Here is a 17,857-nt window from a genome sequence, read left to right as displayed (position 1 = left end):
TTGCAAACGACCTAATTATCTTCCGGGTTTAATGCGTCGTCAACAAACAATGTATACAGTCGACAATGAGACAAGATTTAAAAAGTGCATAATACGCCATTGTTTATGGAGACTGTGGGAATTATCACGTTGTATTTAAAATTCTAATGAACGGAATCCCAAATCGAGTGTTTATTCCGCACGGGTTCGTTCTATCTATCGCGCATTAATTAATTTCGCATTACAATCTGTAATACATGTTGCCAGTTTCGTTTGCAAATTCTGCCCTTTTCCACGCGAACGGGAAAGCTCTCTCGAAAAATCGCACGTCGAGAGACGCAATAAGACGCGACCTTCGATGGGCGTAATATCAGCTCATCTTATTTGTAACTGTATAAAACCCTTAACAGATTACGTAACGAGCTTCCAGTTAATTTCTGTTGCTAGAATGAAATTGCAGCGATCGGAACTTCCATGGAGATCTTCGTATTATAATATCTTGCCTCCTTCATTGTCAGTCCGCGCTCCGTCTGGGTTAGGTTGTACGCTCGTAGAATAAAAATATTTCCTTTCGACCTGATTAATATTTATACTAGTATTAAGGAAATGATTAATGTGTACACTAACAGCCAAAAAATCTGCGCCACCTCGAGACCACCGATAGTTTTCGTTTAATTTCCATGTGAACAATAATCATCGCGTGTTACGGAGAGTTGATGCTTGCCCGGTTAATTTTCCTTCAATTTTCAACACTAAAACTATCATTCCTGTTGTCTTCTTTTCGCAATTATTAAGAAGATCACAGACGTTTCTCGGAGAAATTATTAAAGAAACCGATTTAACAATTCGCAAACTGAATTGCAAATCAATTGAAGCTTTCTATAGAGGATTTTCGAAAGGTCAATGTAACTACTCGGTACTTTTAATGTTTTAACATTAAAAGTATTTATACGGTGTAGTTTAAACGCGTTTAAATTCAAACAGCGTTGCAACTTAATTAAGCGCTATTGTACAGCTATCGTAAAAATCCAGCAAGCTGAATGAAATATACATATCAATCGTTTCCTCTAAGTTCAGATCTTCGACGTGAGTCCGGCTCGGTATCACGAGGCAACGTGTCACTGACATTTTTAACCTTTCGCCGTACGATTTCCGATGTGCCGATGTGCGGAGCCAAACGGAACACTTCAGCACAGTGCCAATGAGAGTCCCTTGCTATGTGCTTTGTTTATAGTTTTAACTCTAGATTTACACGTTTATTTATGTAGATCGCGAGAATTATAGCTTTAAAACTAGAAAAGTCGACTGAAACTGCTACTCAATAATGTTTAAAATATTCAGTATCCGTCAAATTGGATTCCGTAAATCTAGTGTTACTTGGTTGCATGTAATCGTACCGATGCATAGCAAATTAGACTCGAAGATCAGATCAAACCAATTAGATTGCACCAGTGCAAACAAAGAAGGCGACACATTTATTTCTGATTTCCGCCCATAAAACCATACACATTTCTAGTTTATTAAATCGGCTAAAAATTAAACATACTCAGCTAGCAATTTCGATTCAGTAGAAATCAAACTTTCATATGAGTTCACGCGAGTGTTCCGTTTCGCCCTATTATTCTCGCGAAGCGTATACCTTCGGAAAATCGTATTTTCCTTCGTAATGAAACATTTCTCTAATTAAATTCTTCCATTTCCTTATATCCGAAGGTCTACCTAAGATTTCCAGAAAAGGTTTCACGCGCTTATCGCTCCAGATACTTTGTTAGTTGAAAAAAATCTGTTCCATTTCACTCTACTTTTTCCTGTTCTAATGTATTTCCAGATCTACGCGAGAAAACTGCGTTATCCTAATTCGGTTCGCATGACAGTCAAGCTGTTGAACTGATTATACGGCACTCGTTCTTACACGGCAATGCGTTAATCTCATTCCGGCCTGTTCGTTAGAGACAAACTACTCGATTATCCCGCCGTTGTACTTTACCAATGGATCGCGGAGATCTCCTCGACGCTGTCGCACAGCTTCGATCGGAAGCACGTCTTAAGACGTTCCACGGCAAACTTTCCGCCCGTTATTACGCGGGTAATCCATTACGATCGAAACCGATGGGAACCTCTTTTCAGGCGAACTTGCGATCGTCGACGTTGAAACGGGCGAATCGGATCGGCCACCAAAACGGATCGATCCTCGTCGAAGCGATCGAACGATCCGCATCGGAACTGAGCTCGGATTTCGTCCAGCCTCGCGCTATGTAAAACACCCTGGTCACGTGACCGATCTACTTCCCGTAAAATTTGACTCGTAGGTCATCGCATCCGATTATAAAACCGTAATTGGCTACTCGAGTTACCGTGTAACGCGCGTGAAGTATAACTTCGAATCAGTCTACGAAACGGTTGATCTTCGATCACGTTACGATTTTCGTGGTTTTCGATTCAGCTGCACTGTCTTATACTTGTTCGACTACGGTTTCCTGTGCATGTTTCTTGTTTATTTTGGAAATTATAGAGGCTGACGTCTTCACGTTGTTCGCTACTATATGGGTTGTCTCTACGCGACCCAGTAGACAGTTATTTTTAAGCGACGTTTCGCATTTTAAGGTTTTATCTGGTTTCAATTGAATCAGTTCGAAGCTTGCGTGAAGATATTCGTCGTGGAATCGATTCATTTTGTAACGTTTCTGTGCGTAAAGAGTTTCAGACTGTATAGTTTATACGCAGATCGAGAACTCGTCGAAATGTATTTATAGTAAACATAAGTGCAATTAACGCTGAATTAAGACCACTGTTTACATATTGTAAATTGTATTGCTAGAAAAAGAAATACTGTAAGTTTAGAAACTAAATTAAGAAATAAAAGTCGTTTGAAATGTTGAACACGACTCACTGCTTCGAAATTGTCTCAACGTCATCTATTAATTCGTGGTTGAAATTGTCGCGTCTTGAAAACACTTGATAAAAATCAAAAGATATAACCAGCATATGCTTGCCTCTATTCCTCACAACTTTCGTCTGAAGCATTTTCTTCTGTCGCTTATACCTTTCAAGTTATCGAGTTTCGTCCAGACAACGAGCGTTTGGCCGACTGATCCGCCATTTTTCTCTCCCGTTGCCGGCGGCGTTCGACTCACACGTTTCTCGGAGAAACTAACCAAAACAAATGGACGACGCGTTAGAATCTTATTTTCAGATCGGTTTGTCATTCAACGATAGCTAATGAGCTTCATTAGAATTCCCATTTAAATTGAATGGCTATGGAGTAATTTTATTATCTGAAATTTCAATTTCCTACAAATTTATTTGGAATATAGTCGGAATTGTTGTGCTTCAGGAAATCGAACGTTGTTTCATCCATTTGTATTTACTTAATCTTCTTTGAAATCTTCGTCGAGAGACCCGCATCACATTACAAGGCAACCGATTAATGACCGCGAGCTGTTGATAAACGGAATTTCTTCGAGTAGAGTCGCGATTGGTGACCGTTGCGCGCGCGGAGCTGCTCCGCTTCTTTCCGCGGTGATCCGCGCGGGTTTATCACCGATAAAAACCGTCCGTTTGCCGAGGCTCGTCCGTGTTTGCCCATTTCGATTTATCGCGGCGCGTTCCGTTCCGGAGTTTCCGCTTATTAATCGGCTCGTGTAAGTACTGTACAATCAACCGGCCGACGTACATTCGGCACCCTTTCGATTCCATGTTTGTCCTTCCCGATTAGAAGCAGCGGACACTCGAGGTATCCCCCAATAGTCCCTCCCAATATCCGTACACGTCCCGCCGATTTTATTGCCCGACGATCTTCCCGATGGATCCTCCACGCGCAGCGTCGAAACCGCTCCGCCGAGTTTTCGGAACGAGACGCGGACGTAAACTTCTTTTATCGGCGAGCCCTTTTACTTAACGATCATCTCCGGTTCACTTTCGCGAAGCACGCGAAACATTTATCCTCCGGCGAGCTTCCTCGAATTTCGAATGCGGAGATTCACGGGGATAACACTGCTTCTGCACCGAGGACGGTGCATCACCTTGACTTATCTTTTTCTCAGTTCTGACGGAATAGATCGAGATGAATGGAGATGTGATATGCTTTGTAACACTGTGAAATTGGAATAATAACTTTTGGGTGCACCAGTAAATAGATTATTATACTAATATAGTTCTGTAGTTTATAATAGGTATAATAGTTTATTATCGTTTTTCTAGAGATTAAGATGTGTTGGCTTTTAAGCAATTTGGTCGACTATTATTCTTTTCTGTGGGGTTAGTTTGTATGGACATTAGAATGTATTGATTCTGAAGTAACGTAATCGACTATGTCAATTCCATGTCTCTAAACGAAAACGTGTTATATTATATAACGTGAAATTCGGTTTCGTGTTATGTATTTGAGAACGTTATTACCGAAACGGTATACGGCCGTCGCAACATTTGTCGTTCAAGCGTAAAAATGAACGGAGCAGGGTGAACATTGTTTTGTAATTCAGCAACGTCACAAGAAAAGGGTTTCCCGGTCGGGGGGAATGGGAAAGGAGAGGTGAGGGATCGCAATTGGGAAACATTTAAACATGAAATCGACGAATACGTATACTCTATACAGCATATAAGGCGATTTCGTAATAAAAACTGTTGGACCTCCCGAGGGTGCGTCGCCAAAAACCAGAATAAACCTGTCATCTCAACGTGTTCGTCCCGTGTCGATCGAACAAAGGAAATCAGTTCGAACAAGCTATATTAATGGAACTAATAACCACGACAAACAACTATGAACGTTTCTCGTTGCATCGTTATTTTCATCTTCAAGAATATATTCCGTATCGCGTCGCAATGCATCCTTCTTGCCTTCTCCATCCTTATTTCAATAAGCACAATTAAACGTTATTCAGTCGCCTTTGAAGTACCCTATCAGTAAACTAAAAATCCTCCAAAGCCCATTATCAACGTCTCTCCCAACGAATAAAGATGATCCTCGCCAAAACTCGTCGCATTCAAAACTTGAACCCCATTATCTCACCCCGAGTGCCCTCTAAAAGCCCGAGCCACACTTCGAAGTCCTCGAAATCCCCACCGAATCCCATTGACGCTCAAAACCACCTCAAAAGAGAACCATGAAAAATCCCATTAAAAGGACATTCGTACGATGAAATTCCACTGATAAGACCCCACAAGGGTTAAGACATCCGCGTAAGTCTCATCGGTCCCCGAGCAACCCCACGAGCTCGGAGCCTCGATCATCCCCAAGAGATAATCCTGTGATTGCATCTAAAAACCCGGAGAATCTAGAATCTCGGCGACCCCCGAAGGGTCCTTAAAAGGATGATATCAAAAAATCCGCTGCGTTTTATGTTTCCCAGCGAACCGACGCTGGAACAGTCCTCTTCCCCCGGAAATCCTGATCGATCCCGTAGGATCCTCCGGCAGGATCGCGCGAGATACTGGCCGGGTGCAATCTAAAATCCGTCGGGAAGCTGCTGAAACATTGAGCGTAACCGTCGTTGAACGGTGAAAGTTCGCGGCACCGGTTGCACCGTTAAAAAATCTCGTTTGCCGGCCGCCTCGGCGCGGCTCAAGGAGCCGACAAGGACGGGGGCGGTTGCGTAACGGCGTACGCCGCGTGTGCCCCATGAAATTTTCATCGGACGTGTCACGGGAAAATTGAAAACGTACGTCAACCACGGCCGCGAAGAAGGGTGTGATGTGCGTGCGATTTCGCCTGGCCGGCCGGCGCGCGGGACCGCGCATGGCCGCGCCTCGCGGACCGCGCGTATTTAAGGGCTGAACCATCACGGATCTCGCCACTATCATCTGTACCCTTGGATCTTGTCCACGCGACCCAGCCCGCAGTCGAACGGAAGAGATAAGGGGAAGGAAATAGGAGACGAAGATCTGTTTCATTCGCAAGCAACGCCACCGACCGCGCTACCAAGTGAGCGGACCCGCTTCCGGAGACCAGTTCCCGAAGTTCCCAGAGCATTTCCCTTCGTGTCCGGCGATCGGGCAACAGGTTAGTCCCTTATTCACGTATCGCTGACAGCGCCGCGGCTTACGAGGCTCACGATGCCGAGGGAGCGAGAGGAATTGCACTCGCGGGCCCGTGAATTATTTAGAGGACGTCCCGTCCGCGACAATGGAATTTTGAAATAACGGACGCTTTTTCCTCGCGCCGGACCCGCGTACGAAGTGTTGCCCGTGTCATCTTTGTTACGCGGATTTCCATTATTTAGTTCGACGTGCCGGCTGCGTTATTCATGCAACGGGCTCCAGGAATACGAGATTTTGGTGTTTCATGGGGTTCAAGTGGGACGTACCGTTGCTGATCGGGCGTGTTTCGAAGAACGGAGGTTCCTTTTGGTTGTTTTCGTTGTTCCGTTGTGAGGATCGTGGTTTTCCTAGGTGAATCTTAGGTTTTGGGTTTTCGTTGAGTTTGTTTGATGAAGCTGTGTTCAGTTTTGGGAGGAATCATTTTATAATTATCGGTTCGGTGTAATGATTGTATTGGGTAGGGAACGTTGGGTGTTTTGTGTCTTAGCGAATAGTACATTGTTTTATGTTTAGTGAGTAGGAGAGAGTAATTGGTTGTTTGTTATGTAGATGTATATTCATTAGTAATTTCTGTTTTTAATATATATGCAAATTATTGTTCCACCGACGAGGTTTGCCATTTTAATTGAACGTTCTGCGACGGGGATAGAGTTTTTTGAAACGTTTCCCTTTTTAAGAATAATTTTGCAGTATATTTTTGCATATTTCTTTCATGGAAATAGCGACGCCTTCTCTGTAGTGTATTCGTAGAATTTATTATAATTCACCTAGATACGTCTTACACGGGGAAAAAACTGGCTGGGCTCCTAATTGGGCCGTCATTAAGCTTCCCGCTCAATTCTTTAATCTAAGTTTTATATCGCCGTGTTATTAGTATTCATTTAATTACTTCGATCAAGTTCTTTGCTCAACTTCTCATCAGTCTTTTATGTACTTCGACGAAGTTTAATATCGCCTGCCTTTTCGTCGTTTCTTATTCAATCCTGCTTTTTTATGGGGATCTTAGCGTATTAACTTCTTACGCTTTACCGAGCAAATATCCCAGTAACGAGTAAATATGGTAACCATGATACTTACAACATTGTCGGGTGGCTTAGCAAATAATTAAACTTAACAACTAATTCATGTGTTCATCAAATGCAGGATAATTAAAAAAGAATATTACATTCCCCTGATACCACAGTTTTGTAAATTGAACGCTAAGAAACTTACGTAAGATATTTTAGATTTTCCTTGTAGTTCAACAAATGAACCATTAAACGTTAAATAAAATTTTATTTAATTTTCTGAACGATAAACCAAATTCTTTCACTCCGCAATTCTTCTATCATTTTATAAAACAGATTTTCTGCAACTATTTCTTGGGAAGAACATTTTCTCACCGATCCAACGTAACGAAAACAAAAAATTCCAGCTATGAAACATTGAAACATACCTCGAAGTTTATCGTAATCTTTAAACATCGAAGCAGTCGCAATGGAGTAGTCGCAATTTTCTCTTTTCTCATCGACATACTCGGCGAACCAAAATAACACCGTTGAAGTCTCCAGCAAATTGTGAAACGCTCGCACGTGGATACAGACATTTTCGCGGGATCGCTACAAAATGGCGGCGCGTCGCGGAAGCATCAACCTAGTGTTAACTCAGTCTCGTCCGCTGACGTGAATTCAATACTTTCCAAACATACGCAATAACTTTCAAAATGTTTTATCCCTCAACTATTTTCCACTTACGACTCCCTTAACTTCTTTAACTTTCTCATTTCTCCTTGAACGGGATATTTCTTTCGCTTAGCTTGCCATCCGACGATCCATGAACTATATTAATTCATACAACACGTAATTAACTCGTAACCGTAATTCCTCAGTTTAACCAAATCGAATAATGCTAAGAAACGTGTATATTCGCCAATTACCTGTTGCTTCTTTGAGAAGTGTGCATCGAAAGTGTGTCGCAAATACTAAGTTACAGTTGTTTCGACGAGTATATTCATAGCACAAAGCCTTGCCATTTCTTCATGACGAATATACTCGTCAATAACACCTAACTGTCTTACAATTGTCATCGCGGCATACAAGTGGCGTTCAAAAGTTTTCGGCCAGATCGTTTTCGGAATGGTTAAACTTGCTTAACGCTAAATCTAATTTTTTTAATATAATTTTCTTCTGAAATTTTAATAATATTTAATATTATATATATAATGCTTTATAAAAGTATTGCTAAATCAATTTTTTTAGCAATTTCTCAAAGAAACACCTATTACCTTTTCAATAATTGTAAAATGAAGAAATCAGGAATGGGTCATTTTGACCTTTTGATAGTTTTATTGTTAATATAATATAACTTGCTACACATAATATATTAACGGAATGGTTAAACTTGCTTAACATTGCCAACAAACAACCGTGGAACGTCCCGTTCCGAAGAAACAGGAATCCAGCATCTCGCTGTCGCACATGTCTCCGGGACGAGGGAAATTCCAATATATTCCCGGCGTTCCGAGTTCCCGTATCGGAATAACGGCATTTCGAAACGTCGCCGCGCGACACCCCTCGACGCGCACCGACACGTATTTAATCAAAACTTTTTAAACCGCCGCTCTTGTCCGCCCCGGCGGGACGGCGCAGGGAAACTTGACTCTTGCCCGATGTCTCGAGTTAATATTCTTGGCCGCTGTAAAATTCCCGCGATACGGCGCTCTTCTTTCGATACCGCCGTAAATAATTACGGGATCGCGGCGGGACGTTCTTTGTTCGTCACGTGGGAGACGCGAGAAGTTTCGAAGCAAGCTTCCTCCCTTGATTAATTTTGTTTGTTCATTTTCTCGACTACCGATCCGGGAAAGCCTATCGCTTGTCGATTGAATCACGAAGTTTCGCATCGTTTGACGTTTGGTTTAACGTTAACGCTGGAAGCGATCAAATTGATACGTATTCCCTTACGTGAATGACTAAAATGCATTTATCAAGATTTCGATTGATTTAGAATGCACATTAGTGAATCGGCTTGTTAACTCCTCAGAACAGTGTGTCCTTTCAAAACTATGAAAATAAGAATCCAAGATGGGTCCTTTCGATTAGCAGTTCCATCGTTAACGCGTTACATTCTTGCAACCCGAATAACTCACGTAAATAAAATACGCGGTTGACTATTGTCTGAATTTTCTATGTTCCTTCTAAAATAGTAAAACACATGTCTCTAATTGTACGTCACATAAAGAACCGTGTTACATAAAACGCATCGCAGATAATCGCGTTATAAGAAATCGTTTCACACGGAAGTACTTGATTAACTAGCAACAAATCAGCTTATCCTATACAAACGGATCATCCAACTCTCGATCCACTCTCTAACGCGTAAAACAATTATACAAATTCCAATGTCGATCTCACAACCCTCCCGCCGCATTCCGCGAAACAACGTCGCCGTTAACGCGCGAAGTTCCGAGCATAAGCTTGACAACGGAATAACGTCGTTCCGCCGCTGTTCCGTTGTTAGAGCTAATTCTCAAGGTGACGAGTTACGTTACGCTCGGGATGACGAGCCATCCCCGAGATTCGATTATACAGTTTCCTTTTCTTGTTCCTCGCCGAAGGATTTCTCCGGGTCGGTCCACAGTTTCTTTTTTCGCCGTGACGGTACAAAATGGAATCCGTTTCGATGCGAGATCTCGCGGAATAGAATTGTGCGTACCAGTCGCTCGGAATAAATCCCATCAGACATTCCATCACACTCGCGTGCACCTACAACCAATCCTTTCCCGATCCCGTTCTCCTCCCTTCTTCTTCTTCCCCCGTCCCTGTCCCTCTCTCGCGCTCTCTCGCCGGTGTTACCGTCGTCGACACGTTGTTCCCGATGCATAGAATTTTGTTCGATCGCGATTTGACGAATCCTCGCGCCACTGAGCTCAGGAATTATTAAACATCCGTAGGATGCGTCCCGTTTCTTGCGAGACGACTCAAACTGAGTCGAACCAGCCTGCGCGAGGACGGCGCACATTGACGCTAGATCCACGGACATTCATTGCACAGTTTGCTCTATTGTTCTTAGAACTGATACTCCTTCATTTGGACCTTAGAAATTAAAGTATCGTGACATAAAAAGTTCAATAAAGTGAATGTAGCGTTGAACTCCATCGAAGAGGCACTTGCTTTTCCTTCGTATCGTTCGATTCGTTTCAGTTTGAACGATAAACCGCAGTCAAACGGAAATTAAAATCATCTTGGTCGGTTCCCGGAAAGAATTCGCCCCTAAAGATGTTAATTTTTTAGCGGGAAGAGATAGTACGCGGATTTTCCCGGCGGAATGGCCGGAAGTTCCGGGAAGCGGACAATTTAAGTTTAATTTCTTGTCAAGTGTCGCGCCACACAGGGATTCTTCGCGTAACACACTAGTTTGTGGAAGATTCTCCGCCGTAACGAGATTACGGCAGAGTGGAAGCTCTTGTTCCTGTAATCGTAGAAATTGGATCACTTAGGATTTAACGAAAACATGCCCGCGAACAGTGATAATCTTTTTCAACGGGGATTCCGGGGTCTAAGATAACGCGACAGGAGGACAATTTAGCGCTTCGTTGGCCTGATTCTAATTGCGCTTCGGTTTGGAATGCTTGAAGTTTGATGAGTTGGGGATGATCAAGATGGTTGAGCAATTAAGAAGAAGATTGAGCGAATTCTTCGGCAGATCAGTGTTTAACGCTAAACCTACCAGACGAGACAAAATGACCCATTCCTGAGTTCTTTTTGTAATTATTAAAAAGGTAACAGACATTTCTCTGAGAAATTACTCGAAAAATTGATTTAGCGATATATAAACTGAAATATAAATCAATTAAAGTCTCAATAGATACACTCTTGAAGTTTCTATAGAATTTCAAAAAGTCAATTTAACTGCTCGGTAGGTTTGATGCTTTTGGGAGAATATACGAGAGATATCAAGCAATTTTTTTCCAGCTTTATATTTATTTTGGTAGCTTCGTATTTTCTGTATTTTCTACACGGGCAGAAACTTTCTCCCCCTTAGTCCTCGTGGCGTTAAGTATACGAAACACCTAAGCACACAATCATCCAGATCTTGATATCGTCATGAGCGGTGTACCCACGTTGTCAGGGTCCCGTGTGCTTAACTTATTCGCACAAGTTTCTCGTGATACGCTCGGCCGGCCAGTTCCCGAGAATACCAAGTGTCCGATGATTTGATATACAGGCAAGAAACGTGAGAGTCCACCCAATGAAACTAATGAAAGATATGGATACACGAGATAAGGAATAATAGCTTCGGATCATTTCTTTTCGCGTGGATTAAAACTTGTTACGATAAGAATACCTCGGAAAGTTCCTCAGGATTTCAGAAAATTTCAGAAGAAAACTTCGAACAATTTCAGAGAATTTCAGAAAATTTCAGGATCATTTCTTTTCCCATGGATTAAAACTCCTGTTACAATAAGAATATCTCGGATAATTCCAAAGGATTTCAGAAAATTTCGAACAATTTCAGAGAATTTCAGATCTCCGAAAATTTCGGATGCCAAGCGCTTCTCTTAACTTTATTCATTCCTCTCCCTCTAATTACTTACTTTCATTCTTCTCATTACTTAGAAATCGAAAAACGGAACGATCACGTTCTATCACTATTCACAATCATTTCAATGTGAAAATAGAAAAGCGTCGTTTCCGAACTGAAACGAAAGATTGCGCCGCTCTGCGCTTTCCGACCGGGCTTTTGCAATCGATCGGTTGAGAGAATTGAAGAAAATACAGCGAAACTTATACAAATTTCAGGAAACCTGTGAGAATTTCAAAGAAGCCAACCGCAAGCTACGAGGGATCCTGCAGAGAATTCCGATCACTTTTGTTTCGACCCGCCCCCGCGATCGTCCGCCCCCGCCGTCCGCGACGTTCAACGATATACCGGGACTGTGAATTCATAGAGCGAGTATTTCAGACACGTAAACTCGATTAAGAACTGACATTCATTTCCTCCGATAATCCCGCGAGCGATGTCTTCCCTGGCCTCTTGATCGATTTGCCACGGGGGTTAAGTCCCTTTCTCCCGGCCGCTCTTTCCCTCCCGCCCTCTTTCGCCCGTGGACAGGTGTCTCGGCTCGTCGAGATTTGCATAGGGACCTCCGGCGATCGACTGTGTGTACGTAACCGGAGGAATTTTCGCCTCCAGGAATTTAATCGTCGGCGAACTGGGAAAATGTTTGACGGACAAATACCCGTTGTTTTCCTCCATTCATTGAAATTTAAAACTTCCCGGGACAAGGTAAAACGGGAGACACGAGTTAGCTTTTCTAATTTCGCGATCCCTTCGCGTGGCGGACGTTTCGGGACCGAGATCATTTTTTCCTTTAACCCTTCGCACTCGAGAGCCGCCATTCGGTCGCCATTTGATTTGACCCATGGAAATGATAAAATAGAATTCGATGTTAAATTTTTATATAATGCATTAACGCATGAAGCATCGAAATAAAATAGTACTGTTACTAAATTTGTGCAAGGTATTTCTTTTGTTGTAAAACATACCATTGATGTTTCAGAAAATAATGAATATTTCTTGAGAAAAATGTTCTCGAGTACAAAGGGTTAATTTGAAGTAATCGAGCAACTTTTACCAGAACACGACGTGGACATTTTATTGTTAATTGCGTTATTAATTCATCCTTATTCACCTCTTCTATTCTTAGCGCCTGAAAGCACTTGAAAAGATTGGTTTCGGTGTACCGTAGGCGTTGGCGCCCCTAAAATTAGTAATAACAATTGCAGCAACACTTCGACTTGATATAGATGAATTCTTCAACAATTACATGTTGCGTTGATCATATATTATATAAGTGTGATTATTTTAAGTTGATTTAATTCAGCTCGATTCAGTTTTCATGGCTTCAATACACTCCCTTAGAAATCGACGAAATTCTGCCGTAGCCAAAGGGTTAATTATTCCTTAAAATCATCCATTTCAGATTTCCCTTGCGAGTACCGAAAAGATGCAGACACATTGAGAAATGTTTAAGAAACTCGAAGTTCGGTTTAAGTGCTCGGTAGTTCGGAAGTCGAACTAAACGAAATTACATCGCAAATGAGATCCCGCGAACATTGAAAGTCGAGCTACGGAGTAATACCGCGGACAGAATCCTTGCACATGGCAATATCTAATTGGCCTCGTCTTCTGTTCCTTGTTCACGGAGTAATGAAAAAGCAAGTATGAATTTCGAAACACGGGGCAGCAAGTAAGGAAGAGGAGAAATTCCAACAATTTCAGTCTCGCAATTTTCCAAATCTCTCGCTGCACATCGATTTGTACGTTTCAAGAAGAAAATTTTCGGTCGATTGTGGTAGTAAATAATTCCGTGCGTCGCCGGGGAATCGAGTTCGTTTGATCGAGCAGCGTTTGGATCGTCGAACGTACGGTTTTTCCGTTGCGCCAGTGATGTAGGTGCGAATTAGGTCAGACCGCGGCTCCTAGCGCGCATTCTTCTTCATCGGGCCGTAACTCGAAAAGTAAACTCTGGAGTCTCTTTTCGCTTATTGCGTCGTCGATTGGCCGCCATTCCTTAATAAACGGGAAATTACTGAACGTACGCTGTACGTGGGATGACGGAGACCGTTGCTTCCGCGAAGATATTCTATCCAGCGCGCTCCCTGCTCTTCGTCTCGCGCGATTCGGGAATTGAATTAAAGGACAGTGAAGTTTTCATTGCGGCGTGGATGAAGACGGCGTAACGCGATTACGCGGCCATGTGTTTTACGGCGCGGAATGGAACCGGGCGAAATTGAAATTTATAAAAACGAACGGTAATGACGCACGGTTTCCATCGCGGAGTCCCGTCGGGATCAAACAAAGCGCGGCGTCTCCGTTCGCGTAGGAAATATTTTGCCCGTAATTGTACGTTAATCGTCTGGGAAATGGCCGGGTAATTGTGAACCTCGATTACCTCGTTCGATAAACCGTTGACGATTCAGAGAGAAATATTCTGGAAGAATATGAACAAATAAATATATTTTTCACGACAGTCTTTCCGTTGGATGTATTCTTTATTTTCTAATGAAACGTCAGTGACTGACATTAATATAAATAAGACAGGAATCGAGGGATGGAATGAATACTCGAACGTTTCGCGGATAATCGCGTTAAACGAACTTTGACATTGAATATCGAAACTTCGTAATTCCGCTGTGTCAAAGAAAATGGCGGGCGCGAGTCGCCTCTCGAAGAAGGGTTAGAAATCTGGTTTCTTTGTTGAGTTTCTGGAGAACTTTATACTTTGTTCCATAAACTTCTCCTGTTCTTGTTATATAAAGAGAGTTGGATCCTCCACTTCCGGTCGTGCGAGGATTCGAAAACCAACGACCCTGCTGCGGTTGATTTATGATCTATCGACCGGTCCGATTAATGGGCCGAACCATCGAAAACAAACAGTTCCATTGTAAACGCCGCGGGGTTTTAATTACGAAATGGGAAACAAGGGAAGAGATCATTTCCTTGTGCCGCCGCGGGAGACACCAGCAATTCGAAGCAATTCCATTTCGGATATTAATTACTGATATACCGCCGAATTATTTCATCGCTGCGTCATTCTCCTCCTTCGTCGCGGTACTTTATTTGTTGCTCCAATGACCTTTCCTATGCGTCATCGCGTTCCACCGACACCCGAGAGAACTTCCAGCTTCGTCGACTTCGAGCTTACGCGAAGATCACTCGGTAGAACACCGCTGGAAAAATTCGCAAACGGTTAACGGAGATCCGAGGTAGCTTGATCTCCTTCTACCAACCGCCTTTGTTTAAGAATACTTTCATTATACGCCGTTAATTTTCGAGAAACCCGTCGGTAAGTTTCAGGCTGAACAAGGGATGATACTTAAGACGTCACAAAGGACGGGAAACTTAATTTAGCGGCCTCATAAAGTTCGTTTCCCGATGAAAAATGGATGCAAAACGGAGGGGACGAAGGGTTGCCAGCAACAATCTTTTTAATAATTCCATAAAGACCAGTGTATCGTGCAAATTTCCCCGGAGAAGGGGCAGTTGAAGTTTCGAAGCATCGTTTACGGTGCTCCTCGCGTCTTAAGACGGTAGCTGGGAAAAAAGAGTAGTATCTGGCCGATGCGGAACAGCGTGTTTATGTGTTATTTACCGTAACCTTGGTACTTGGGTCGAATTTATCGGTTATTTACCACAATTCCGGCTTGCCGCGCGTGTGCTTTCTTTTGTTTACGACGAAGGAGAACAGTGAAAACCATCAGGAACGCCGGGCACGTAAGGACAGTAATACGATTTCCTCGACTTTGAGCTCTCTTGTGAGATCACATTCGGATCAACGAGTCCTGTTTACTCGATATTCCGTGACTGTCCTGTGTAATGCAATACCACCCTTCGCTCTCCACGGTCTCGACAAACAGTGGACCCTCTTTCGTAACTGATCGCCCTTTACGAACTTTTTTTGTTCCGGCAACGCGAGTTTCATCGGCTATCAAACTTGACACTTCCGTTGCTTCTTTAAGCGTCCGAAAACAACAGTTAGGAATGGTTATCAACCCTTAGCTCTCGCGAATTAATTTCGAGACACGGATCGTATCGAAACGTACCGGATGCAGTCGATGTTTGCAATAGAGATTCGAAATCATTTTATTATTTTTATCACTCTTATTGTTGCAACACGTTAAGTATTGTACTAGGTCACCTGTGAATTTGTTTCCGCTTGTGCAATTTAATTTAACTCCTTCCCTTGAGTTTATTGCTTTGTTCACAACATGATCAGTTTTTCTAATGAAAGAAGATGTTTGTATTTAGTAAATACAATAAGAAAGGAAATAATAAGTAAATACATAGAAATGTTTGCGAACATACTGTAGAGACCATCGCTGTTAAGGGACGTTTTATTGAATCATTTGGTGAAGAATAATTCTGTTTTGATATTGGATGCTTTGTACATCGTAAATTAAGGAACACACGAATATACACGAATAAAGTCCACAGTTCTTCGGAAACCGGTTCAAAATCACTTGAATATTCTCATCCGAATGCAACCGGAAGCATTAATAAAAAGAACTCTGCCTTCATTAACTCAGTTTCGATTCCTTTTCGTTTCGACTGCGCGATTTCCTCGTGAAAATAAGGAAACGCGATCGTAAACATGAACACCGACGCTTTTTACGGTAACGTTAGGATCCTGCCGAGCAGCCAGCCACGGAATTTAATGGGAAACCTGTTGCTGGCAAATTGATTTCCCCCTAGACCCACGCGTATCCATACGTAACGAGCTAATCTTTCGTCGTCGGCTCCCCGGCTTGGTTTTTAATCGGTCCCGCACTCGGCTATCCGGTCTATAATCCCAACGAGGCGACGCTATCCTTGCTTAATCAACTTATGAATCATTGATCAGTTCCCTGTCACTTCGTTTCCGCGAGTTGGCCGAGGCCGCTTAAGAATTCACGTCAGAAAGAAACCAAAAGAACCCGAAGGGATCAAGGGAAACAATGAAACCGACCGTGCTCGATCATGAATACTTAATTAAACGCGCATCCCCCGATCGATTATTCCCTCGAATCCAAAAACTGATTTCAAGTGAATCGAACGACGTTCGATCTGTTAACGAGCAATCCAATGATCGTTAATTTTTCAGTAAATAATCCCGAACAATTCTCCCACTTTGCAGCGACGATCGGTGTTGATATTTTTCTCGACGACCGAGAATGATGGGCTCAACGATCGTAATCCTCGTTTCGATGACGACCATGGCGATGTTCTGCAACAACGTCTTAGCAGCTCTGCCCACCCAGTGTAATCCCGGATTCCTCGACGAACTCCCACCAAGGATCCGCAAAGTCTGCGCTGCTCTTTCCAGGATATACGAGCTCGGCTCAGACATAGAGAGTTACATCGATGACAAAGAAAGTCACATAACAGGTGAGATATCGCTGAGAAAACGTTGAGCATCGACACGCTCGTGATCGGTTACGATTCCCCAAAGTCTACTGTCCAAATTGCATATGCTCTACTATTCGAACGCGTAAGAATATAAAATACGATAGAACTGTGTTGCCAGCAGTTTGCTGCAGACTTTTGAAATCGCGTAGAAGTGACCGGCATATTTCTGAAAAAATGGGAAATTACGTTGCTAGCTTTCTGCTAAAAAATATAACAAATGACATTGAAGAAAATGAAAAATATAGGATCACTTTGCTAGTGTTCTGGGAACAAAATTGAAAGTGAAGCAGGGTTACGTTGACGATCTCGAATGTGTCGATTGTCGGGATAAACGGAAGATGCTTTATTCCCTGATATTTCCAGGTTTCCACGAGAATATCCCGTTATTGGACAGCGGTGTCAAGAGGCAGGACGTCGATCACGTTTTCCTCCGCTTCGGAAGGCGTCATTAATCGGCCCGAGTCAATTACGCTTTACATTGAGAAGATATTGAACGATTTACTTCTTATCACTTGATCGTCTCACTGTCGAGCTACGAAACGACACTTTCTTCGGATTTATTTTAGATCTAACCGAACGAGAATCGATGAATGTTTAATGAGAATGTTTCGCTGCTCCTATATCGAGCGTGCCGCGTTCGGCCGAGCGACGCCGAAAGGGTTCGTTTCCTCCTGCAAATAAATCCTTTAGCCAAAGCAGAAACAACTTGGGCCGACAGCGGTTAATTCGTTTTGCGACTCGGTTACGATACTTGTAAGGGACGGAACGTTCGAATTCCAGCTATCGCTAATAATATTCTCTCTAATCGAAAATCCTTTGTTTCAATGTAAATTTGAATGTCTAAAAGACTTTATCTTTCCTATAATATTAACGCAAGGATGGTTTAAAGTAAACGAAATAAATATTAATGAAG

At 42.7% G+C, this 17,857-nt stretch overlaps 1 protein-coding gene across 2 annotated transcripts; it reads left to right on the top strand.

Moving 5' to 3' along the window:
- Window positions 1-5,781: 5,781 nt before the first annotated feature.
- Window positions 5,782-17,841, top strand: Ms (neuropeptide receptor myosuppressin). Of its 2 annotated transcripts, none has more exons than XM_031994314.2 (3): window positions 5,782-5,977; window positions 16,673-16,923; window positions 17,308-17,841. In XM_031994314.2, exons 2-3 carry the CDS (start codon window positions 16,710-16,712, stop codon window positions 17,394-17,396), a joined length of 303 nt encoding a protein of 100 aa, XP_031850174.1. In that variant the 5' UTR covers window positions 5,782-5,977; window positions 16,673-16,709; the 3' UTR covers window positions 17,397-17,841. The 2 variants fall into 2 exon arrangements, with proteins under 2 accessions (XP_031850174.1, XP_031850175.1); XM_031994315.2 differs by lacking the exon at window positions 5,782-5,977 and adding an exon at window positions 15,235-15,273.
- Window positions 17,842-17,857: the final 16 nt, after the last annotated feature.

Source organism: Nomia melanderi, chromosome 4 (assembly GCF_051020985.1).
Source record: "Nomia melanderi isolate GNS246 chromosome 4, iyNomMela1, whole genome shotgun sequence".
Classification (NCBI taxonomy): domain Eukaryota; kingdom Metazoa; phylum Arthropoda; class Insecta; order Hymenoptera; family Halictidae; genus Nomia; species Nomia melanderi.
The sequence above is the reverse complement of the archived record's forward strand: the minus strand, read 5'-3'. Positions and strand labels throughout refer to the sequence as shown.